Here is a 25,144-nt window from a genome sequence, read left to right as displayed (position 1 = left end):
GAGATACGGCCAGGCACCTGTGCATAAGGAAGTGACAGGAGAAGCCATCGGTTTCAGGAAATGTTATCAATTGATGACACAGACTGCTGCTCAGCCAAGGTCCTGCTCAATTCATGAACTTCCCGAAGAACAACAAAGACTTAACAGAGCCAGGAATATCGTCTTCTATACAATAGTGGGGTGCATATGAAGGGGGTATGTAGTAGGTGGATTGGGAAGTCTGCACCTCTCAAGTACTTCAGCCAGTGGGGAAAGGGAGAGGGAGATGGGGCCAGGAGAATTGGGATGAAAAGGAGGCTGTGTCCTCCAACAACTGCAGAGATCCCATGGGGAATGTCCCATGGCCTCTCCCATTTCTAGGAATGAAATTACTTTTACAGGACTCCTCTGTCTGCTTTGTGGACAGAAACCTCTGCTGATGTCAATTTTCCCGCACACCCTGGGGCTCATCCGGAATTCCTTCCACCGTCCGGGGCGGCGGGCAGGGAGTGCAGCTGAAGGTGCCTCACCCACTTTGGGTGATCGGCTCCCTTGGCTGGCGGCGGCACCGGGGATCGATTGGGGACCCGGGAGTGACCAGGAGACAGACAAGGGACACATCAGGGGGGTCTGTGAAGAGTCAGCAGGGAGAGAGCACTGAAAATCTCAGCAGTGAGTGCACTGGGATCTTCGGGGAGTGAACATGGCAGGGCACCCAGGGAGGGGAGAAAAGGGAAAGCCAGGGAGGGGTCCTGGCCAAAGGGATGATGATCCCAAAATGTCTCTGAAGGGTCCCTTGGGAGAATGTTGAGGTAGTTTGCACATTCCCCCAGAGGTAATTAAGGACATGGACACCCAGGGGAGCAATAAGGGAAGAGGAGAAGGGATTTGGACAACAGGGGATGGATGGTGTTGGTGTGCTGGGAAGGGATCGGGTGAAGGGCAGTGTGCAGCAATATGGTGAAGGCAAGAAGCAGCAGGAGGAATCTATGTGGTGAGAAAAAGGATGATGGAGAAGGGAAGGAACAGAAAAATACAAAGGACTGGGATGTTTTTCAGCACTGTTATATGCTCAGAATTTGCCAGCTGATCCAGATCCTTTCCATCCCGGGTTTCCAGGACAGGAAAAGAAGGAGGTCAGGATGTCAGGGGGTTTCTCTGTGGTGGGCAGCGGCAGCACCGGGCGCAGAGGTGCGGGACCGGGAGCACGGGCTGGGGGCCAGTGGGGAGCTGCGGGGCCGGGCAGGGGCTGTGGGGCAGCCGGGGCTCAGCACCGGGCGCTGCCTGACCCCACCAGCCCCGGGCAGGGCCGGCAGTGGCCCCCGGCCCCCAGGAGCCTGTGGGACGCCCCGGCCGCTGCCCGGCCCCGTGGAGCTGCCGGCCCTGCCCGCCGGGGGGGCCGCCTTTGGACACTGCGGCAGGACAGGGACCGGCTCTGGGATACGGGCTGGGGAGGGGACCCTGAGCACAAGGAGGAAAACAAAGCAACATCTGGGAAACGCAGATTGTACATGGAAGGATCAGGATTTTCTATTAAGCATTTGCTTTGGGTCGCTGGAGAAAGGAAAGACTTTGCTCAAAGCTCTGCAGCTCTCAGAGGATGAGCACCCACAGGCAGTGAGCGCGGCTGCAGGAGCGGCAGAAGAAGGCCCTGGAGCACTTGGGCACAAAGGCACAGCAGCTGAATGCAAGAAGGGATGAGCAGAAGGCCAAGCTGAAGGCAAAGGCCATGGCACAGCTCCTACAGCCCCTCAGGGATCAACCCCAGGGCCCAAGGGGGCCCCGGCACCCAGGGGATGCGGTCGGCCACAAGCACCTGGCAGAGGCATTGCCCTCCTGGCCAGGGGAGAGCCCACCCAAACAGCCCCTGGGAAGGAGTCAGGGCTGTAATCCAAGATGCCATGGGTACGGCTTTTGCCGTTGGCTTTGGCAAGAAGAAGAGCCAGACCCAGGGCAGATATTCAATTCTCTCCCTTGCAATTGATCTTGGGAATTCCTTACCCTAGTAATTCTCCACCCAGTGCAGGGTGGGGATAAGGGATGTACATTTAAAGCAGTCTGTGGCCAGAGTCCTGTCTCTTGTGAAATCTCTCCCACAGGAAGCTGGGCTGGCACAGAGCCTGCCTTGGCACTTTGCTGTTCCCAACATCCAAGCAGGACATCGGGCCCTGCCTAAGGAGGGCAAAGCAGCCCCACTGGTGGCCAAGTGGCGTGGCCCATGCCAAGTGTCCCTGAGGCCAGAAACAGCCCCCAGCACAGCTGAGCACGGGGGGACCCCTCAGCCTGGGCTCCAGGGCTCTGAAGCCCCGGAGATTTGCACTTCCCGCCTGCAGCAGGAGCATGGGAGGCCCCCACGGAGCCTGCACTGAAGGCAGCGCAGCAGCAGCCAGGGCTCCACAGCGGGGCAAGCCCCTGGGCCTGCCCACACATCCTCTGCTCAAATCCTCTGCCTGGGCACCCTCCTTTGGCATCTCCAGCCACCGGGGCCAATCCTTGCTGCCACTGCTGCAGCTTCAGTGCTTTCTGGGCCTGCACTGCCACAGCTGCTGGCGAAGACAACGGCACAATTCCACTCTGGGTCTCAGCCACACTCACACACTGCGCTGCCTGGGATTGCACTGATGGAAAATACACCAGGTCATAGACTTGAACATTTCTAACATTTTATTTCCCTACTCAGCCTTGGTTTGCCTTGGCCTCGGGGAAAGAAATGGTAAAGGTTTTTTTAAGGGATGTTCCACCACTCAGTGGAGATGAGTTTAACATCTCAACACACTGGGAATGGCCCAAAAGATTCCCACAAAGATAACGCCCAGCAGCAAACAGCAACCAACACCTACCCCAGACACTGCCCCCGGCAGAGCTGGAGACACCTGCTCTGGAAAAGGCTGAGAAGGAAATCCAGCAGTTCCGACCTGATGAACAGCAGAAGCCAAGAAATCCGGGTCCAGTAGGAACCCAAATACTAAAAACTGCACAACTTGAAACTACAGAACATTAAACCAATGGATTTAGATTGGTTCAGACTGTATCAAGTTTGGGAACAATCCAGTTAAACCCACGTGTCATGGAACGATTTTCTCTGCACACCCGGGCTATGTGGGGATGGAATGATTTCTGTTGCAGATCCTGGCCAGAATCAAGGAATGCCTTGACTCCTACACTAAACATATTGGTGGAGTTTTCTTTTCTCCTGCACTTTCATTGCAAAGTTTATAGCAGAAGAGTATTTTTTGTAATAATCCTACTTCTTTATTGCCGGTTAGGTTTGGGTCAGGGATGTGAGAATGATTTTTTACTCCGAGGAGAAGTAGAAAAAACTTAATTGCCTTGGATTTTTTTGTGTATTTTAGTGTGAGAGATACCAAAATTTTGGTCTGGGTTTTTCGACGTTCACCTTTAGGCTGCATTTTGGAAAACGAGAAGAGATTTAAAGGGGACCCTTTCACTCATAAACAGTAAATAGACGATTTGAAGGAAAAAAATAAATAAAGCAGCAGGTTGTGGTGGGGGTCCACACATGAGGCTGCTGAAGGCTGCTCTGGAAGAGAAGCTGCATTCCAGGCAGCCAGCAGAGGAGCTTTAGAAATGCAAATTAACACTGCTGGGGCAAAGTGGGGACAATGGACCTGGCTCTTCTTGCCTGGGGCAGGAATTGGGCTGATTCCCTCTGCCCCTCACCCCAAGCTCTGCCTGCCTGCACAGATGGAATCTGCACAGCTGAAGGCAGAGCCCATGGTGAGGATCTCTGACTCTGCAACAGAAATGGGTGAAGCTGCAAAGGGAAACAGCAAATGGAGGATGCTGTGAAAACTTCACTAAAATAAGGGGGGATCATCCCTGTGCCCACTCCAACATGTGCTGGCACTGTCTATGCTATACAGGGAGTATCAGAGCACTGGGGGTTTTGCTATAACAAGTACAGGGAAATCAGTTGGAATTCATGTATTTGATGATGTAATTAGAAAAAAGCTGTCAATTGATGCAGCCCCGGCTGGAGGGAGCACCCAAAAATGGGGAAAAGATGAACGGCCACCAGAACAAATCCTACAACACCGTGGACCAGCCCCTGGGAACCCGAACCAATTCATATCAGGAGACACAGAACCCATTTATCATTTCAATGGCATCATTAGATTACAAGCTGTCCTCAAAATAAGAACCAACCAGACACCTCCAGCTCCTGACCTTCCTGCCGACCCATCCACTGAAATGAGGAACACAACATTTCACCAGGGGAGGGGTTCACATTATCTCTCAGCAGAAAAAGGAGGAGTTTGTGGAAAACTAAATGACTCCAACTGCTGTTGGCAAAGAGATGACAAAGGAAAAGCGGTGAAAAAGGTAACAAAGGAAATAGGAGAGCAGTTTATGTATTGGTCCAAACATGGAAAGGATGGGAATGGGACACGGTTTCGTGGCTCCCTGGCACACCATGGGTTAAACGAATGCTGCTTCTCCTCTTCTGTGCCACAGCAACTGTCATCTTTTTACCATGCTCCACACCTTGGGAGTGCAGCTCATCCAGCAGCTGAGCCAGGGGATGCAGGGGGCAGCCAGGCCTCCTGATCCAGAAACGGCTACAAAAGGACAGGGAATGAGGGCAGCGAGAATAATCCCAAAACCAAAGAGGACCCGGGAAGAACAAAACAGAGTCAATGAGTGAATCTGCCTGGAGATAGGGCCAGCGACTTGGAGATGAAAAAATAACGGGAGAAACCATCTGTTCCAATAAATGTTACAAATGGACCCGGACAGCTGCTCAAAGTCCATCTAAACTCCTCAACTTCCCGAAGAACAAAGACCAAACAGAGCCATGAATATCGGCTGTCATCCACAAGGAGGGGTGCATATGAACGAGGACAGGCAGCAGGCGGATCGGGAAGTCTGAACCTTCCAAGTCCCTCAGCCAGTGGGCAAAGGCAGAGGGAGATGCGGCCGGGAAAATGAGCATCCAAAGGAGGCAGCGTGCTACAACAAGGGCAGAGAGCGCATGGCAAATGCCCCACGGCCTCTCCCTCTGCTCAGCAATCGAGTCACTTTGACAGGACTCCTCGGTCTCCTCTGGCCACAGAAACCTCCGGCGACGGGAATTTCCCCGCACGGGCCCGGCCACGGGGCAGCCACCTCTGTCCCAGCCACAGCAACCGGGACGAGCCAGCGCTGCTCCGGCAGCGGCTCCTGCCCAGGCAGCGGCGGGAAGGAGACCGCGGGCAGCCGCTCCCGCAGCGCCCTCAGCCCAGGGCCGGCACGGGCCGGACACGGCACCGCCAAGCCGCCGGAGCCCCCTGCCGCCCCCTCCGCCCGCAGCGAGCCCCGAGCCCCCGCAGAACCCGGCGCGGCTCCCACCTGCGCCGGGGCCGCCTCCGAGCTCCGCCAATGCCGCCTCCCCGCGCTCCGGCCGCTGCCGCCGCTCCCGGGCCCGCACAGACGCTCCGCCAATGGCGCCGCTGCCGAGCCAGGGCCGCCCTCAGGCCGCCAGCGGGGCCGTGCTTCGCCCCGCTCTCACCAATCAGCGCGCCAGAACCGCGACTGACGGCAGCAGCGGCCAATGGCAGCGAGGGGCGGGCTCTGCACACGGCACAGCCTCGCCCCGCGCTCTCAGGGCCCCCCGGGCTGTGGGAGGGCAAAGCCGGAGATGAGGAACAGCCCTGGAACGGGCCCGGGCCCGGGCCGGCATCCATCTGCAGCACCGACAAACTGCTCCGCACCTCCCGACACGGCTTTCCCGGCCCTGCGCCTTCGCCTTCGCTGGCTCCGGCTCTGCGGGAAGCCCAGCAGCCCCACTTCTCCTGCCCCCTAATTCGGAGCATCAGCGCATCGCTTTGATTTCCCCCAAAAAGGGAAAACCGCCCCAAAGCCCTGTGGGGGAGTGGGGGAGGGGAGAGATTTCTGGCACAAAACTCCAAAAGCTCCGAGCAGGACAATGAGAAGTCAATGAAGAGCCTTGAATGCAGCTTTCCCCACGCCTCCCTCCTTCCAGCTGCACCTCCTCCCCCGGCAGTGCAGGAGACAGGGAATGGGGCCGTGCTCAGTTCATCCCCCGTGGCTTCTCCCTCTGCCCAGGGACAGGAGTCGTTCCCCTGCTGCAGCCTGCGCTCTCTCCCACCGGAGACTTCTCCAGGAACTTCTCCAGCCGGAGTCCATCCCCTGGGGCACAGCCCCCCTCCAAGTGCTGCCGTGGGAAAAACGCCAGTCACTTGTTTTTACAACTTTTAAAAGTTTAATGATAATGAAATGGTTATAAAAATAGTAATACAATTAGAGTAATAAAAATTTAGAGTTCGTGTAATTACAGGACAATAAAAACCAAAGAATTACGGACGTCTGGATGCTCTCGGGCACTTAAGCTAGGACAAGCATGTTTTGGGAACAAAGGAAAAACTCTTAAGATCCATTCACTGTTGCATATTCATACATACCTCATGGTTATGCATACATTCTATTTAAAATAAGAAACTCTCTCTAGAATATGTCAACTCCTTCTTTTAATCCCCACGGCGTCTTCCAGTCTGAGCAAGGCCTGAAGAAATTACCTTCTTCTGATAAGAAACCCATAAATTCCTCTTCTTCTCTGGAAGATTTGGGTGTTCTGTGACTCTTATCTCGAAGCCAGTATCTCATTATTTAAAAAAAAAACCACATACACAGTTTCTACTTTAACTACTAAATCTTCATTTTAACTACAAAACTACATTTACCATTCTATCAAAATGTTAATACAGCACTTCTAACAAACAACGTTTGCTTGCCAATGACAGTGTGCTCACGATTGTAAACTATCTGGAAGTGTATAAAAACTACTGTCTGTAAACAATAAAGGGAGAACGTAGGATTAACCACATTGGTTGGGATCTGCGTTTGTTCCTGTCCACCCACCCTTTTATAATTGGTCCCTGTTTCAGAGTCCTCCGCAGCTGAGGGACTGAGATTCTGATGGTAGGCTCCTGGGCCTCCACACCAGTGCATCTTCCTTTTCCTTTTCATTCTCCTCCACCCAGATGAAATTGAGGATTGGCAATGGCTTGCAAGAAAGCAGGGGGTGAGTACCTTGGGTTTGGTGAGAAATGAGCCTCATGCTTTAGAATTTTTAAAACTTTAAGAAGGCATAATTAGAGACAAATCAATAACAGCGGTGGGTGTTTGGCAATGGCCAGAGGCACACTGGTTAGCCATAGCAACTCTTCTTATCTATTTTTTCCATTTTATTGTTCAAAAACATATTGATAAAGGTTATACGTATTCAAACCTTTATTTGAACTCGTTTACTTGTTCCAGGAACTCTTGAAGTTGGTTTGAGCCCCAAGCCGCCTTTCTAGAGTACGTGCAGGAATTGTGGATTGTTGTTCTGAGGGTTGTGTGTCACTTCCTCACAACAGCCCCCTGATCCCTGGTTTCAGCTGTGAGTCTGCAGGCCCCAAGTTGGGCAACTCCCTGGGGGCTCCCCTGGCAGGGGAGACCCTCCTGGAGCAGTTCTGTGTCAGGAAGGAGAGACGCATTGGACTTCTTTGGTCTTCAGCTTCTGTTTATTGTTACCTTATCAAAACTTCAGCACACTGTCTGCACCAGACTCTGCGTGCGGGAAAAACAGCACAAAAATGGCCAACAATCTCTTGTTATAAGGCATTTTGAGTCTAATCAAAAACTAAGCTACCCAATAAAGTAGGAACACCTAAATTATTTTCCTTTCTAACCCAATAACTGAGCCCTAAAGACCCGGATTTTTCATGTGGATTTTTCTACCCAATTACAAGACATCACCTAAAGGCAAGAAGAAAGAGGAAGAAGAAAGAAGAAGGGAACTCAAGACAACACCCTATATCCTCCATCTTGAACCCATCTATAACATACTAAAAATCCTAAAACCTAAATGTCTCACCCATGTGAAATACTACACTAGTCTCTACAATTCTCTACAATCTCTTTCACACTTTTGTGGTTTCTAGTTTACCTTGAGGCTTTGGAAGTTTTCTCCATGAACAAGGGTCAAAGTCAGTGCTCCCCTGGGGGTCAGGGCACCCCAGAGCAGACAGAGAAATATTCCCAGTGCCCTGGGTTTCCACATCAGCAGGCGACAGTTATTGACAGTCGAAGGGTCAGCGGCAGGGGTCCTCATCACACCCGTTCCTTAAATGTTATCTGGCCATGCAGACGGTTTTAGCTACTTCCACAAGTACTTTAAATCAACATTAGCTGTTTCACAAATATCTCTGAGTTACTCTTGTCAGTTAGTTACAAAAATAAAAGCATTAGTTATTATTTCACAACTGCAGCAACTTCTGCTAAAGTTAACATTCTAATGCACAACATGTAGCATCCACTTCAATACTTTGCAAAAGCCAAAACTATAATGTATGTTTTTCACACTGTCCACAAACTAAAATATCATCCATGAATGATGTTCTGAGGATTTGAGCGACACAGGGGCCAGGGCACTGGCCACAAAATGCTGACAAATTATACTACAGCAAAAGTAGATAAAAGTGATTACAAACTGTACTGTATCAAAATCGTTGTGATTAGGAATAAGTTGAAGAAGTCAAGACAAAATAGCAAAAGCCACCAACTACATAGTTCTTTATAACAAACCCAGGGCAGGTTTTTCCCTTGCATGGAGAACTTGGGCCTTCCCCGGGCCCCTTCTGCCCTCTTGCAGAGCCGGTGGCATTTTCCACCACCCACAGTTTGTAACCAAGAGTCGGGTGCAGCCGAGAAGGCTCCAAGCGCCTCCTTCCAGGCTGACTCTGCAGATGCCGAGGCTGCTCTGGGCTCTGCCAGGGCTCTGCTGGGGCTCAGCTCTGGGCGAGGCTGGGCCCGCTCTCCCCTCACATTGCTCCGGGCAGCTGAGTCACACAGGGAGAAGGAAGGGACACGTCAAGGGAGTTGAGGTTTAAGAGAGTTTTTATTCAAAAAGCTGCCATAACAAACAGGCTGTCATAAGAAGCGTAACAAACAGGCTGTCCTAACTACCTTAACCAACTAGCACTGCTAACTACCATAACTAACTGGCACTGCTAACTACCATAACTAACTGGCACTGCTAACTACCATAACTAACTAGTTGTCCTAACTAACTACTGTAATTAAAATCTCTCCTCCAGTGCTTCATTTCCTCCGCTGCTGCCTCAGTTGCTTTGCTGCGGTGATCAGAGGGGTCAGGCTGGAGAGAGGCTTGGCTGATGATAAAAATGGGTGCTGCCCAAAGGAGAAAAAAGAAAGAAATGAACCGTTACTTTCCAGAGTCAACTTCCTCACAGGCTCTGTTGCAACAGGACAAAGGGAAATGGTCTGAAACTCAGGAGAGGGAAGCAGGCTCAGATTAGGTCTGAGGCAGAATTTTTTTAGCAGGAGAGTGGGGAAGCACTGACAGAAGGTGCCCAGAGATGTGGGAGGTGCCTCCTCCCTGGGAACATCCAAGCTCAGGTCAGGCAGGGCTCTGAGCCACCTGAGCTGCTTGAAGATGGCCCTGCTCGCTGTGGGGCCCCAGGTGCAGATGACCTCGAAAGGCCCCTGCCAAGCCAAACCAGGCGAGGATTCTGCTTGCTTTGCGTGTGGAAAGCAGCGAGACCGGAGACCATCGGAGGGGGCCCCACAAGAAAACCCCTCCCTGGCGCTGCTGCTTCCCCTGCAGCCGCTTGGCATTCACCTGCAGCAGCTCCTGGGCAGATCAGCGCCGCTCCTCGTCCGGCTCCAGGCTGCACTCGAGGAAGTCCCGCAGCAGAGCCGACAGGCGCCTGGGCTCCTGCAGCTGCGGGGTCCCGTTCTGCCGGATCAGAGCGCGAGCCTGCAGGAAAAGCAAACTCAGCGCTCTGCCAGCTTCCTTCCCACCCACAAGTGCTCACATCGACCCCGGCTTCCCAGCCCCAGCTCCAGGGGCACTTTCCTCCCTGGCAGAGATGCTGCTCACAGCTCATTTTTCTATGCCAACCAAAAAACCCAAACCCTGGTGCTGCCACAGCCATTGTAAAGAGCTGGTGCACTTGCTTCACATTTTCAGGTCATCCTCACAGCCAGAAGAACTGAAACAACGTAAATCCCAAAGCAAATTGTGTCTGGAGACTGCAGAATATGTGTCTGTGTTGAGACTCCAGTCCTCTGGGAATTCCCTTCCCCATGTGCAGAAACCTCCAGCTGCTGCTCCCAGTGCAGGGTCACCCTGTGCTCACAGGCCTCTGCAACCACAGGAGAATTGGCCTCTTACCATGGCCCTCGTTTCCTTGAAGTAAGGAGGTTCTCCTTCCACCATCTCGATGGTCACAATGCCGAAGGACCAGATGTCCACCTTGGGGCCGTAAGGAGAACTGGTGACAACTTCTGGGGCCATCCAGTGAGCAGTGCCCACCATGGAGCTGCGCTGGTCCTGCTCAGGGCTGAGCTGAGCGCTGAGGCCAAAATCAGCTGAGGACAGAAACAAACACTGTCAAAGGCAGCTGGAATGAGGAAACCAAGCACAAAGACTCCCCACTCTCCGTCTGGGAATGCAGCAGTGATGTCAGCTGGAAAAGTTTTTAAGGCTGCAGCCAAGGAAAGATGGAACTGAGCTGGACCCTTAAAGAAACCCTCAGCTTTCGTGCAGTGGCTTTTACTGATTCCCTTGCAGCATTAGATTCCAACTCCTGCCCCTCTGGGAGGGCCATTCCCAGAGCAAAGGCACCCCTGACAGCCTGCTCATCTCCTGAGCTCTCTGCAGGGGCAGCCGCTCTCAGCTGGCAGCAGGGGCCGGGCAGTGCCCCCAGCAGCCCTTGTGGGGCTCTGGCCGTCACTGGGAAGCAGCCCCACAGCCGCACCCCAGGAGCGCCGTGCCTGGCCAGGAACACCCACCCAGCTTGACAGAGCCGTCCATTCCCAGAAGGATGTTGGAGCTCTTCAGATCTCTGTGGATCACCCGGTTCGAATGGAGGAAATCCAGGCCCTGCAGACACTGAGAGACAACAAGAAACACGAGGGTAAAAACCAATGGCCGGAATATATCACACAAGAAAGGACAGTTTAGAATTCTGCCAGCAGCGACTTTGCTGTGACAGGCCAGGAGTGCAGTGCAGACAAGCTCCAGGCAAACGGTTCAGGGCAAAGCTGAGAACAGCACATCAAATCCAAAACAGACAGAGAGTGCCACAACAGCAGGAAAGAGAACAAGAACAGAGGAGAAGTGCAGTGCTGCTGGCAGGCCGTTCACTGCAGGGGCTCTTTCTTCTCCAGCTCATAAAAACAACAGAGAAACAAAGCCCTGAGCATGGAGCCACTCCTGCTCTCACGCCCTGCTGGGAAGGACCATCATGTCCAAGGCATGGCAGTCACAGGCAGGATCCCTCACCTCCCGACTGACAGCTGCCATCTCTCCTTCAGCCATGCGTGTCTGTCTGACAACGTCCTGCAAAGTTCCTCCATCCATGTATTCCATCACCAGCCAGAGATCTCCATCCACAAGGAAGCTGGAAGAGGAAAGCAGTGGCATGGAGACCAATGTGCAGTGCTCAATTCCCCCATGGAAAAGCCTGGAGTGGAGGTTTGTTGCCAGGTCACTTGTCAATGAGGACAGAATCCCATGGAGAGACATTCCTGCCAGGCTGCACAGCCCTTGGGATCTGCACAGTCTAAAGGAGGAGACCCCTGTGAGAAAGGAGAGGCCTGAGATGGCAAGCAGGTGAAAAATGCAGTTTAGCAAAGACCCAGATCAATGTGGAACCACAACACTGGCCCCCAGCTGGTTCAGCTTCTGAACTCATCAGTTCCACCCTTCCCTGCAGAGCAAGGCAACACAGCTCCCAGGGTTATCCAGGGGAGGAGGCCGGGCAGCTCTTGGAACAAAAGGAGTCAGAAAACCTTTCAGAAAGTCCCTTCAGAAACAGGCAAGGCCAGTGACAAATGGGCAAACGAGGCATTTCTGGGAACAAGAACCTGGTCTTCCTGGCACCTGCAGCAATGAGAAAGGGCTGGGAAGAAGAAGCCAAGGGAAATAATTTCTGCTGTGGTTTATCAGCACTTGTTGTAAGACACAGAAAACAGGGTCAACTTGAAGGAAAAACCAAACCAAAGCAACAAAAGCACACGGAGGGAGCGAACTGCCAGGCTGTTGTTTTGGGAAGATACGGCTGGGTCAGGCATTTTCAAATCAGGCTACAAACTACGGATGGCAGGAAAGGTTAAGGCAGGGCCCGGGCACGGGATAAGGCCTGAAGCACTCACCTGTCCAAGGAGCTGACAATGTTGGGGTTCTTCTTGTCCTGCAGGAGCAGGAACTCATTCACAGCTCATTCCCTGTTCTGCCCTCTGAGACTCATTTTCTTTATGGCCACCTGAAGGGACATTGCAGACCTTTAACTGGAGGAGTCTGTGGCAGGAGGCCGCAGCAAACACGGAGCGAGTCTTTTTGGGGCAATGGAGCCCGGCTGTGCCCAACTGCCTTGGGATGGGACACCAGAGCTCAGCAAGTGCCATTCCCACAGCCCATTGCTCTGCTCGCTGGGGGCTGCTTACAGGACACATGGCCAGAGACATTTGGCCTTGCAGGCTCTGCAGAAATGGCCCCTCAGCTGTCAGCCTCCAAGCTCTAACCACATTCTCTGCACCTACAGTCTTCTCAAATGGCCTCAACACTCTCATTATTGTTCAAACACATTTTGCAAGCAGGAGGTAATTCTGGTTCTGTGCAAACAGAGCAAAACAGCTGGGAACCCTTTAGCAGTTCTATGGGATTTGGTCATGATTTCAGATGCAACTGCTCTGGTTGGGGTTGCACAACAAACCAAACACACACATCCATTGCTCAGGTGATCCCTGTCACAGGCTGTCACTGACCCCAGATCCAAACACAACTGCAGGGTTTAGGAGAGAGCTTTGCTCTGGACATCCATCTTCTCATTTCTCTCCCTCTCTCTCTGTGAACAGCTGCAGTGGAACTAAAACCCCAAACTGAGCCCAAGCAGGATCTCTCCCTCTTTAGGCCTTGAGGTATCCTTTGAAGATGAAAGGCAGGATGGAAAAACTGCTAAATAGTGTTCCTGTCTGAGGCTGGGGTGAAGATAAATTGGGCCTCAGTCTCCAGCACTGATGCATTCCCACTTTTAGATATGAAGACCAAGCCAGCATGTCCTGCTCTGACAGACACCGCTGCCCTCCTTGCATTCCTTTGGGCACTTCAGAAGGACCAAGTCTGTCCCAGCTGTGCTCTGCAGGCTGACACGGCTCTGCCTGCAGAGGAGCAGCCTGTGCAGGAAAGCTCTGCTGGCCCCCAAAGCTGCAGCCATAGCTCCCAGCAGAGGGGAGAGCCCTGGAGAGCTGCCAGACGTGCTGGGCGTGTTGACACTGACCTCTCCTCCAGTGGCCCTGTCGAGTCCTTTAGAAACGGTTCCGAAAGCCCTGGAGACAAAACAGCAGAGAAGAAAGAAGCAGCGCTTTAGGCCCTGGCAGTGAAAGCCAGCCCAGACAGGAGATCTCTGCTGCCTGCAGCGTTCACAAACACCTGGGGGCATCGACCCTTCCAACAACAGCGCAGCAGCCACCAGAATGATGATGATGATGATGCCCCACTCATGGCGATGATAACAGTAGAGGGCAACAACAATGACAGTGATGATGACGATGATTGACAATGACGATGAAGGTGACAGAGAATGATGATGATGATGATGCACCACTCATGCCAATGATGACAGCAGAAGATGACAATGATGACGATGATGACAATGACGATGAAGGTGACAGAGAATGATGATGATGATGATGCACCACTCATGGCAATAATGACAGCACATGAGAACGATGATGATGATGGCAATGATGGCGATGAAGACGCCGTGTGGGTCTCCTCACCATGGTCTCCCCCAAGAGCACCTCAAGCAGCCGCGTGAGCACAAAGCCATCATGCAGGTCCAAGTAGAGGTCCCCGACGCGGCAGGCGGCGTGCGCCGGGTGGGCGTTCACCCACTTGGTGAAGGTCTTCTTCTGCACCGCGTCCCGCTCGTCTGAAGGGACATAGAGGTCACCACAAATCCACCCCAAATTCCACCCCAGAACCACCTTGAGATCCCAAATCCACCCTGAGACCCCCACGGGACTCAGGAGCCTCCAGGTGAACGTTCACCCACTTGGTGAAGGTCTTCTCCTTCACCATGTCCTGCTCGTCCGGGGGACATCGAGGTCACCCCAAATCCACCCTGAGACCCCAAATCCACCCTGAGACCCCCATGGGACTCAGGAGCCTTCTGGTGGACGTTCACCCACTTGGTGAAGGTCTTCTCCTTCACCATGTCCTGCTCGTCCGGGGGACATCGAGGTCACCCCAAATTTTGGGGGCTTTTTGGGGGGTTTTGGGGTTTTCTGGGGAGAGTTGAGAAGATTTTTGGGGTTTTTTAGGGGGTTTTGGGTGGTTGAGGAGTTTTTTTAGGGTTTTTTTGAGGTTTTTGGGGTTTTTTGGGGGATTTGAGAAGTTTGTTTTGGGGTTTTTTGGTTTTTTTTTTATTTTTTGAGGGTGGAAATCTGCAAATTTTTTGGGGAATATTTGGATTTTTTGTGTTTTTTTGGGGGGGGAATCTGCGAATTTTTTGGGAAATATTTGTTTTTTTTTTTTTTTTTTTTTTTTCACCCACCAGCCAAGGCCTTGATCCGGGAGCACTCGAAGATTTTGGGGTCCCCCCAGGCTCGGGGCTCCGGGGGGGGTCCCAGGGGCCGTTGTTGTTGTTGGGGGGAGGGGCGACCTCCACGTTGTCCAGCTCGGCCACCATGGGGGGGGCCCCAAAATTGGGGAGGGGTCCCACAACGAGCTCAGGGGGGGGCCTGGAAGAGGTTTTTTGGGGGGGAGGGTTTGAGACTTTTGGGGGGTAGAGACCCTCCGAGTTGGTTTAGGGGGGCTGGAAGCTCCCAAAATTCAATGAGAACCCCCCCAAGACCCCCAAAATCCCCCCCGAAACCGCCCAAAATCCATTCCAGACCACCCTGAGACCCCCAAAATCCCCCCAAGAAGGCCCTAAAATTCTCTGAAACCGCAAAATCCATTGAGAGCCCGTCCAAGACCCACAAAATCCCCCCCAAAACCCCCCAAAATTCTCTGAGAGCCCAAAATTCATGGAGAGCCCCACCCTGAGACCCCCAAAATGCATTCAGGACCCTCCCAAGACCCCCAAAATCCCTCCTGAGACCCCCCAAAATTCTCTGAGACCCCAAAATCCATTGAGAGACCCCCCAAGATCCCCAAAATCCTCCCCCGAGACTCCCAAAATCCCTCCTGAGACCCCCCAAAATTCTCTGAGACCCTAAAATCCATGGAGAGCCCCGCCCTGAGATCCCCAAAACCCCCCCAAGACCCCCCAAAATTCTCTGAGACCCCAAAATCCATTGAGAGACCCCCCAAGATCCCCAAAATCCTCCCCTGCGACCCCCCAAAATCCCTCCTAAGACCACCCCAAAATTCCCTGAGACCCCAAAATCCATCAAGACCACCACCCCGAGGTCCCCAAAATTCTCTGAGACCCCAAAATCCATTGAGAGCCCCGCCCTGAGACCCCCAAAATCCATCCTGAGCACCCCCAAAGAGCCCCTCCAAGACCCCCAAAATCCCTCCTGAGACCCCCCAAAATTCTCTGAGACCCCAAAATTCATGGAGAGCCCCACCCTGAGACCCACAAAATCCCTCCTGGGACCCCCCAAGACCCCCAAAATTCAATGAGATCCCTCCCCAAAATTCTCTGCGAATCCCAAAATCCATTGAGACCCCCCTGAGACCCCCAAAAATCCTCCTGAGATCCCCAAAAATCCCCTGAGGCCACCAAAATCCATTCAAGACCCCCTGAAAATTCTCCGAGACCCCAAAATCCCCTCAGGACTCCCCCTAAGCCCCCCAACATCCCCCGAGAATCCTCAGGACCCCCAAAATCCCCCCAGGACCCCCCCTAAACTCCCCTAAAATTCCCCCAAACCCCCCCGGACACCTCAAGACCTCCATGACCTCCCTAAAGTCCCCGAAGACCCCCAAAACCCTCCCAGACCTTCCAAGACCCCCAAGGACCCCCTAAACCCCCAAAAATCCCCCAAAATCCCCTAAAATTGTCCCAAAATCCCCTAAAATTCCCCCCAAATCCCCTAAAATTCCCCCCAAAATTCCCCCAATCCTCCCAAAATTCCCCCCGAATCCCCTAGAATATCCCCCAAAATTCCCCCCAAATCCTCCAAAATGCCCCCAAATCCCCTAAAATATCCCCCAAAATTCCCCCCAAATCCTCCAAAATGCCCCCAAATCCTTTAAAATCCCCTAAATTTCCCCCAAAATCCCCTAAAATTCCCCCAATCCTCCCAAATTTCCCCCCAAATCCCCTAAAATTCCCCTCAAATCCCCCAAAATGTCCCCAAAATGTCCTCCAAAACCCCTAAAATCCCCCCAAAATCCCCTAAAATTCCCCCCAAATTCCCCAAAATGCCCTCAAATCCCCTAAAATTCCACCAAAATTCCCCAAAATCCCCTAAAATTCCACCAAAACTCCCCCATTCCTCCCAAAATTCCCCCCAATTCCCCCCCCCCCCCCCCCCGCCCCCAGCACCGGGACAAGCCTCGCCCCAAAATTCCAAAAAAAAAAAAACATTCCCAAATCATTCCCAAAACGGGATGGGCATCGGGCAGCGTTATCCTGGAATTCCCGTTATCCCAAGTTTTCCATTATCCTGGAATTTATGTTATCCCAAATTTTTCATTATCCTGGAATTTCTGTTATCCCCGAATTTCTGTTATCCCGGAATTCCCATTATCCTGGAATTTCTGTTATCCCAGAATTTCTGTTATCCTGGAATTCCCGTTATCCCAAATTTCCCATTATCCTGGAATTTATGTTATCCCGGAATTCCTGTTATCCCAAAATTCACATTATCCTGGAATTCCTGTTATCCCACTTTTTGTCACTGTTATCCCAAATTTCCCATTATCCCGGAATTCCTGTTATCCCAAAATTCCCATTATCCTGGAATTTCTGTTATCCCACTTTTTGTCACTGCTATCCCAAAATTCCCCTTATCCCAAAATTCCCATTATCCTGGAATTTATGTTATCCCAGTTTTTGTCACTGTTATCCTGGAATTCCCGTTATCCCAAACTTCCCATTATCCTGGAATTTACGTTATCCAAAAATTCCCATTATCCCGGAATTCCTGTTATCCCAGTTTTTCTCACTGTTATCCCAAAATTCCCATTATCCCGGAATTCCCGGTATTCCAACATTCCCAATTTTCCCATTATCCCCGTGATCCCAGTTACCCTGGTTTGTGTCCCCACTATCCCAAAATTCCCAACGGTATTCCTGTTATGCCAGAATTCCCATTATTCTGATATTCCCAATTTTCCCACTATCCCAAAATTCCCATTATCCCAAATTCCCATTATCCCAGTACTCCCATCATCCCAGTTCCCCCTTATCCCAGTTCCCCATTATCCCTCTCTCCCAGTTATCCCAGTACTCCCATTATCCCAGTCCCACATTATCCCTCTCTCCCAGTTATCCCAGTACTCCCATTATCCCAGTTATCCCAGTCCCACATTATCCCAGTTCCCCAGTTATCCCAGTTCCCCCCATTATCCCAGTTCCCCATTATCTCAGTTCCCCCCATTATCCCAGTTCCCCATTATCCCAGTTATCCCAGTTCCCCCAATTATCCCAGTTCCCCATTATCCCACTCTCCCAGTTATCCCAGTTTCTCCCCCATTATCCCAGTTCCCCATTATCCCACTCTCCCAGTTACCCCAGTTTCTCCCCCATTTTCCCAGTTTCCCCATTATCCCGTGCTCCCCAGTTATCCCAGTTCCCCATGATGCCTGAGAGACTGGAGAGATTATATGGAACTGGGATAAAACAGGGAATGGGATCAAATAGGGACGGGGATCCTATGGAATGGGATAAAATGGACTGGGATAAACTGGACTGGGATTATATGGAACTGGGATAAAACAGGGAATGGGATCAAATATGGACTGGAATCTTATGGACCGGGATAAACTGGACTGGGGTTATATGGAACTGGGATAAAACAGGGAATGGGATCGAATAGGGCCTGGGACCCTATGGACTGGGATAAACTGGACTGGGATAGCCCAGACTGGGATCCTATGGACCTGAATCCTATGGACTGGGATAAACTGGACTGGGATTATATGGAAGTGGGATCCTATGGACTGGGATAAAACAGGGACTGGGACCCTATGGAATGCGATCCTATGGACTGGGACCACCCAGACTGGGATAACATGGACTGGGATCCTACAGACTGGGACTGCACAGAGTGGGACTGCACAGACTGGGACCACATGGATCAGGACCATAGAGACTGGGATAAACAGGACTGGGATGATATGGAATGGGATCCTACAGACACGGAGCATACAAATCCCAGTACAAACTGGGATCGCATGGAAGAGGAGGGGTGAAGAAGGAGAGCGAGTAGGGCTAGAAACAGGAGAAGGAGATGGGGAAAGGGAGGGGGAAGAGGAGGAGGAGGAGGAGGGATGGAAGGGGAGGGATGAAGGGGGACAGGGAGGAGGGGATAGCACACAGGAGGAGGAGGAGGAGGAGCGATGGAAGAGGAGAGATGGAGGAGGAGAAGGCGAGGGGGGGTTAGGGAGAAGGAGAAGGGGGGAAGGAAGAGGAGAATCAGGCGGGGTTAGGGAAGAGGAGGAGGGGGGGAGAAGAGGAGGGAGGGAAGGGCAGGGATGAAGGAGGAGAAGGAGGGGGGCTTAGGGAGGAAGAAAAGGGGGGAAGGAAGAGGAGGGGCGGGAGGAAGAGGAAGAGGAGGGACAAAGGCGGATCAAGGACAGCAGGAGGAAACACGTGGTCGAGCCCTCCCTGAATTCGTAGCCCCCAGCTGTGGGATCATCCCGCAGGTGAGCGGGGAGGGGGAGCTCGGCCCAGATATCCTGGGGGGTGCCTGGGTCGGGTTGTTTTGGGGGGATGTTTGGAGAATGAAGAACTGCAAAGCCGAGCAGAAAAGGTCCCTTGGGGGGACATTGGGGGTCCCGGTGGCGGCTGCCGGCAGAGGCAGCCTGGAGGAGCAGAGCCCTGTGTCCCCCAGGAGCCCAAAGTGGGGAGCCCAGAGAGGGGGGAGCGCTGCCATCGGCGGGACCCTCAAGAGCCTGGAGAGGGGCAGGGGGGACTCCTTGGAGCCCCCGCAGCCCCAAGCAGAGAGGAAGGGGAGAAGGGAGCCCGGGAGCCCAAAAAGCCCCGGCAGCCCTAAATGGGGAGAGCCAAGAGGGGGGAGCTTTTGGGATTGCTGGGACTCCCAGCAGCCTGGGGAGGGCGGGCAGCGGGGAGAAGGGGGACCCCCAATCCAAGCGTGACCCCCAGCAGCTGGGACAGGGGGGAGCCCCAAACAGCAAAGGGGAGGGAGCAGGGACGGGGAACTCCTGGGAGGCTTTTTCAGGGCTGAATCTTGGTGTTTGGGAGGTTTCTATGGAGCCCAGGTGGCCAGGGACTTCTAGAGATGGACTCGGGCAGAGGGACCTTCAGACTCAAGGTGCTCATCCCTTGTTTTCCCCAGACCAGGATTTCCCATTCCCAGCCCCTGGGAGGCAGCGAGGAAGAGGAAGACCCTGTCCTTGTCCTTGCTCCCCCAGAGCAGGAGCTGAGGATGGAGAGCAGGGAGGACAAATCCCTGCAGCAGAACCTCGTGGAAGAGGCTGATTTGAGCGGCTCCACGACACAGGAACCCAGCGGGAAGGAAAAGCCCTGGAGATGCCGCACGAGGACAGGCTGCAAACGCAGATCGCGGGGATCTGAGGAGGAAAGACCCACCCTGGGCCAGGGAGGCAGCCGGAGATCGAGCCAGAGCTCGGAGCTGGTGGTCCATGAGCAGCTCCATGATGGGGAGAAGCCCCACACGTGCTCAGAGTGTGGGAAGAACTTCAGGAGGAGCTCACACCTGATCAGGCACCAGAGGATCCACACTGGGGAGAGGCCCTACGAGTGTAGGGAGTGTGGGAAGAGCTTCAGGCGGAGCTCCCACCTGATGAAGCACCAGAGGATCCACACTGGGGAGAGGCCCTACAAGTGTAGGGAGTGTGGGAAGAGCTTCAGGCGGAGCTCCCACCTGATGAAGCACCAGAGGATCCACACTGGGGAGAGGCCCTACGAGTGTTCCAAGTGTGGGAAGAGCTTCAGCCAGAGCTACAGCCTGATCAAGCACCAGAGGATCCACACTGGGAAGAGGCCCTACGAGTGTTCCAAGTGTGGGAAGAGGTTTCAGACCAGCTCCCATCTCCTCACGCACTATCTGGTTCACACAGAGGAGAGGCCCTTCTGCTGCCCTGACTGCGGGAAGGGATTCAGGCACAACTCTACCCTCATCATCCACCGGCGCATCCACACCGAGGAGAGGCCCTACGAGTGTGGGGAGTGTGGGAAGTGCTTCAAGCGCCTCTCCAACCTGATCAAGCACCAGAGGATCCACACTGGGGAGAGGCCCTACGAGTGTGGGGAGTGTGGGAAGAGGTTTCAGACCAGCTCCCATCTCCTCACGCACTATCTGGTTCACACAGAGGAGAGGCCCTTCTGCTGCCCTGACTGCGGGAAGGGATTCAGGCAGAAGTCCCACCTCATCAGACACCAGCGCATCCACACCAGGGAGGGGCCCTACGAGTGTCCCCAGTGTGGGAAGAGCTTCCCCAGCAGCTCTACCTTGACCAAACACCAACGGAGCCACCGGTAATGGAAGCGCTGCGAGTGCCCCAATGTGAGGAGAGCTAAACTCCATCCCCCACTGGAGGACCCACATTGGGCACAGCCCTGGTGACCCACATTCCCTGTGATCCACGTTGGGAACACACCCGGCTGCTTCTCCTTTCCTATTGACCTTAATTTTTTTCTCTTCTCAATTTAACTGCACTCCAAAAGCCAAGAGGCATCGATCTTTCCCCTCAAAACCACTCACATGCCACTGAAAACCACTGAATTTTAACCCATAAAGGCTCAATCCCACCTCAATTTGCTTGTTCCCACCTCAAAAATCTCAATCCCACCCAAAACTCACTCGATTCCACAACCTCCAGAGTGAGATGGGGTTGGGAGGAGATTAGGAGAAGTGGGATCCCAGTTTGGAGTGGTGACATGGGGACTGTGTGGGGATGGGTGGCTGGGATGTATTTGATGGCAAATAAAACTTTCAGACTTACTGATTTCTTTGCCGTTCATTTTCAGTCCGTGGCAGTTCTGTCTGCAGAGCGCCGCCTCACAGAGTGTCCCCTCACAGTTCCCGCCCTCGGCCTGGCCCCGCCCCTTTCCCCTCACAGTTCCCGCCCTTGGCCTGGCCCCGCCCCTTTCCCCTCACGGTTCCCGCGCCTGGCCCCGCCCCTTTCCCCTCACGGTTCCCGCCCTTTCCCCGCCCCTTTCCCCTCACGGTTCGGCCTTCGGGAACGGGGGAGGAGGAGGAGGAGGAGGGAGGGAGGAAGAGGCGCAGCGGCAGCCGGGAGCGGCCGGAGGAGAGGAGACAAGGAATCGCGGGGCCCTGGCGATGCCAGAAGTCGCCGCAGCCCCGGGACCATCGCCCCCCATCCCGCAGATGCCCGGGGAGGGGGAGCTCGGCCCAAATATCGGGGGGTGCCTGGGTTGGGTTTTTTTGGGGGGGATGTTTGGATTTGGCAGGGCTCCAAAGCCGAGCCGCAGCTGGCCCTCGGGGGACATCGGGGGGTCCCCGGGAGGTGTTTTTGGGTGGTCCCGGGGCCAGCAGTGGCTTCTCCCAGTACGAGCCCAGTTCGTTACAGTATGAGCCTGGTAACTTTTTCTCACTCCCTGCAGGATTCCAGTCTCTCCCAGTTTGATCCCAGCTTATCCCGACCTGTCCCGGCCCCATACCCGCTCCTTCCGCGGGCAGCCAGGGCTGCGGGAACGGGGCACCGAGGGTGTCGCTGCTCCTGTTAAAGGAGGAGGAGGGAGGGAAGGGCAGGGCAGGGATGAAGGAAGATGAAGAGGTGCAGCTGGAAGGAGGGAGGCGTGGAGAAAGCTGCATTCAAGGCTCTTCATTGATTTCTCATTGTCCTGCTCGGAGCTTTTGGAGTTTTGTGCCAGAAATCTCTCCCCTCCCCCACTCACCCACAGGGCTTTGGGGCGGTTTTCCCTTTTTTGGGGAAATCAAAGCGATGCACTGATGCTCCGAATTAGGGGGCAGTAGAAGTGGGGCTGCTGGGCTTCCCGCAGAGCCGGAGGCAGCGAAGGCGAAGGCGCAGGGCCGGGAAAGCCGTGTCGGGAGGTGCGGAGCAGTTTGTTGGTGCTGCAGATCGATGCCGGCCCGGGCCCGGGCCCGTTCCAGGGCTGTTCCTCATCTCCGGCTTTGCCCTCCCACAGCCCGGGGGGCCCTGAGAGCGCGGGGCGAGGCTGTGCCGTGTGCAGAGCCCGCCCCTCGCTGCCATTGGCCGCTGCTGCCGTCAGTCGCGGTTCTGGCGCGCTGATTGGTGAGAGCGGGGCGAAGCACGGCCCCGCTGGCGGCCTGAGGGCGGCCCTGGCTCGGCAGCGGCGCCATTGGCGGAGCGTCTGTGCGGGCCCGGGAGCGGCGGCAGCGGCCGGAGCGCGGGGAGGCGGCATTGGCGGAGCTCGGAGGCGGCCCCGGCGCAGGTGGGAGCCGCGCCGGGTTCTGCGGGGGCTCGGGGCTCGCTGCGGGCGGAGGGGGCGGCAGGGGGCTCCGGCGGCTTGGCGGTGCCGTGTCCGGCCCGTGCCGGCCCTGGGCTGAGGGCGCTGCGGGAGCGGCTGCCCGCGGTCTCCTTCCCGCCGCTGCCTGGGCAGGAGCCGCTGCCGGAGCAGCGCTGGCTCGTCCCGGTTGCTGTGGCTGGGACAGAGGTGGCTGCCCCGTGGCCGGGACCGTGCGGGGAAATTCCCGTCGCCGGAGGTTTCTGTGGCCAGAGGAGACCGAGGAGTCCTGTCAAAGTGACTCGATTGCTGAGCAGAGGGAGAGGCCGTGGGGCATTTGCCATGCGCTCTCTGCCCTTGTTGTAGCACGCTGCCTCCTTTGGATGCTCATTTTCCCGGCCGCATCTCCCTCTGCCTTTGCCCACTGGCTGAGGGACTTGGAAGGTTCAGACTTCCCGATCCGCCTGGGCACAGGGATGATCCCCCCTTATTTTAGTGAAGTTTTCACAGCATTCTCCATTTGCTGTTTCCCTTTGCAGCTTCACCCATTTCTGTTGCAGAGTCAGAGATCCTCACCATGGGCTCTGCCTTCAGCTGTGCAGATTCCATCTGTGCAGGCAGGCAGAGCTTGGGGTGAGGGGCAGAGGGAATCAGCCCAATTCCTGCCCCAGGCAAGAAGAGCCAGGTCCATTGTCCCCACTTTGCCCCAGCAGTGTTAATTTGCATTTCTAAAGCTCCTCTGCTGGCTGCCTGGAATGCAGCTTCTCTTCCAGAGCAGCCTTCAGCAGCCTCACCAGTGACCCCCCCCCAGAACCTGCTACTTTTTTTCATTTTTCCTTCAAATCAACTATTTACTGTTTATGAGTTAAAGGGTCACCTTTAAATCTCTTCTAATTTTGCAAAATGCAGCCTAAAGGTGAACGTCGAAAAACCCAAACCAAAATTTTGGTATCTCTCACACAAACATACACAAATAAATTCCAAGGCAATTAAGTTTTTTCTACTTCTCCTCGGAGTAGAAACTCATTCTCTCATCCCTGGCCGAAACCTAACCGGCAATATAGAAGTAGGATTATTACCAAAAATAGTCTTCTGCTATAAAATTTGCACTGAAAGTGCAAGAAAAAAAAAAAAAAACAAAACTCCACTAATATGTTTAGTGTTCAAGTCAAGGCATTCCTTGATTCTGGCCAGGATCTGCAACAGAAATCATTCCATCCCCACATAGCCCGGGTGTGCAGAGAAAATCGTTCCATGACACGTGGGTTTAACTGGATTTTTCCCATACTTGATACAGTCTGAACCAATCTAAATCCATTGGTTTAATGTTCTGTAGTTTCAAGTTGTGCAGTTTTTAGTATTTGGGTTCCTGTTGGACCCGGATTTCTTGGCTTCTGCTGTTCATCAGGTCGGAACTGCTGGATTTCCTTCTCAGCCTTTTCCAGAGCAGGTGTCTCCAGCTCTGCCGGGGGCAGTGTCTGGGGTAGGTGTTGGTTGCTGTTTGCTGCTGGGCGTTATTTTGTGGGAATCTTTTGGGCCATTCCCAGTGTGTTGAGATGTTAAACTCATCTCCATTGAGTGGTGGAACATCCCTTAAAAAAACCTTTACCATTTCTATCCCCGAGGCCAAGGCAAACCAAGGCTGAGTAGAGAAATAAAATGTTAAAAATGTTAAAGTCTATGACCTGGTGTATTTTCCATCAGTGCAATCCCAGGCAGCGCAGTGTGTGAGTGTGGCTGAGACCCAGAGTGGAATTGTGCCGTTGTCTTCGCCAGCAGCTGTGGCAGTGCAGGCCCAGAAAGCACTGAAGCTGCAGCAGTGGCAGCAAGGATTGGCCCCGGTGGCTGGAGATGCCCAAGGAGGGTGCCCAGGCATAGGATTTGAGCAGAGGATGTGTGGGCAGGCCCAGGGGCTTGCCCCGCTGTGGAGCCCTGGCTGCTGCTGCGCTGCCTTCAGTGCAGGCTCCGTGGGGGCCTCCCATGCTCCTGCTGCAGGCGGGAAGTGCAAATCTCCGGGGCTTCAGAGCCCTGGAGCCCAGGCTGAGGGGTCCCCCCGTGCTCAGCTGTGCTGGGGGCTGTTTCTGGCGTCAGGGACACTTGGCATGGGCCACGCCACTTGGCCACCAGTGGTGCTGCTTTGGCCTCCTTAGGCAGGGCCCGATGTCCTGCTTGGATGTTGGGAACAGCAAAGTGCCAAGGCAGGCTCTGTGCCAGCCCAGCTTCCTGTGGGAGAGATTTCACAAGAGACAGGACTCTGGCCACAGACTGCTTTAAATGTACATCCCTTATCCCCACCCTGCACTGGGTGGAGAATTACCAGGGTAAGGAATTCCCAAGATCAATTGCAAGGGAGAGAATTGAATATCTGCCCTGGGTCTGGCTCTTCTTCTTGCCAAAGCCAATGGCAAAAGCCGTACCCATGGCATCTTGGTTTACATCCCTGACTCCTTCCCAGGGGCTGTTTGGGTGGGCTCTCCCCTGGCCAGGAGGGCAATGCCTCTGCCAGGTGCTTGTGGCCGACCCCGTCCCCTGGGTGCTGGGGCCCCCTTGGGCCCTGGGGTTGATCCCTGAGGGGCTGT

General features: G+C 54.1%; 2 protein-coding genes across 2 annotated transcripts in view; one reads left to right on the top strand and one right to left on the bottom strand.

The window, feature by feature from the left end:
• Window positions 1-25,144, bottom strand: part of LOC137466524 (zinc finger protein 850-like) — a 79,833-nt gene that overhangs the window by 1,870 nt on the left and 52,819 nt on the right. The window lies entirely within an intron of this gene.
• On the top strand, window positions 19,579-20,655 carry LOC137466523 (zinc finger protein 436-like). Its single transcript, XM_068178249.1, has one exon. The coding sequence runs from the start codon at window positions 19,579-19,581 to the stop codon at window positions 20,653-20,655; it is 1,077 nt and encodes a 358-aa protein (XP_068034350.1).

The sequence above is a fragment of the Anomalospiza imberbis genome, unplaced genomic scaffold, assembly GCF_031753505.1.
Source record: "Anomalospiza imberbis isolate Cuckoo-Finch-1a 21T00152 unplaced genomic scaffold, ASM3175350v1 scaffold_247, whole genome shotgun sequence".
Lineage (NCBI taxonomy): Eukaryota > Metazoa > Chordata > Aves > Passeriformes > Viduidae > Anomalospiza > Anomalospiza imberbis.
The sequence above is the reverse complement of the archived record's forward strand: the minus strand, read 5'-3'. Positions and strand labels throughout refer to the sequence as shown.

Excerpts from the sequence above, each read along its gene's own strand:
- LOC137466523 (XM_068178249.1), top strand. The coding sequence starts at position 19,579 with ATGGAGAGCAGGGAGGACAAATCCCTGCAGCAGAACCTCGTGGAAGAG.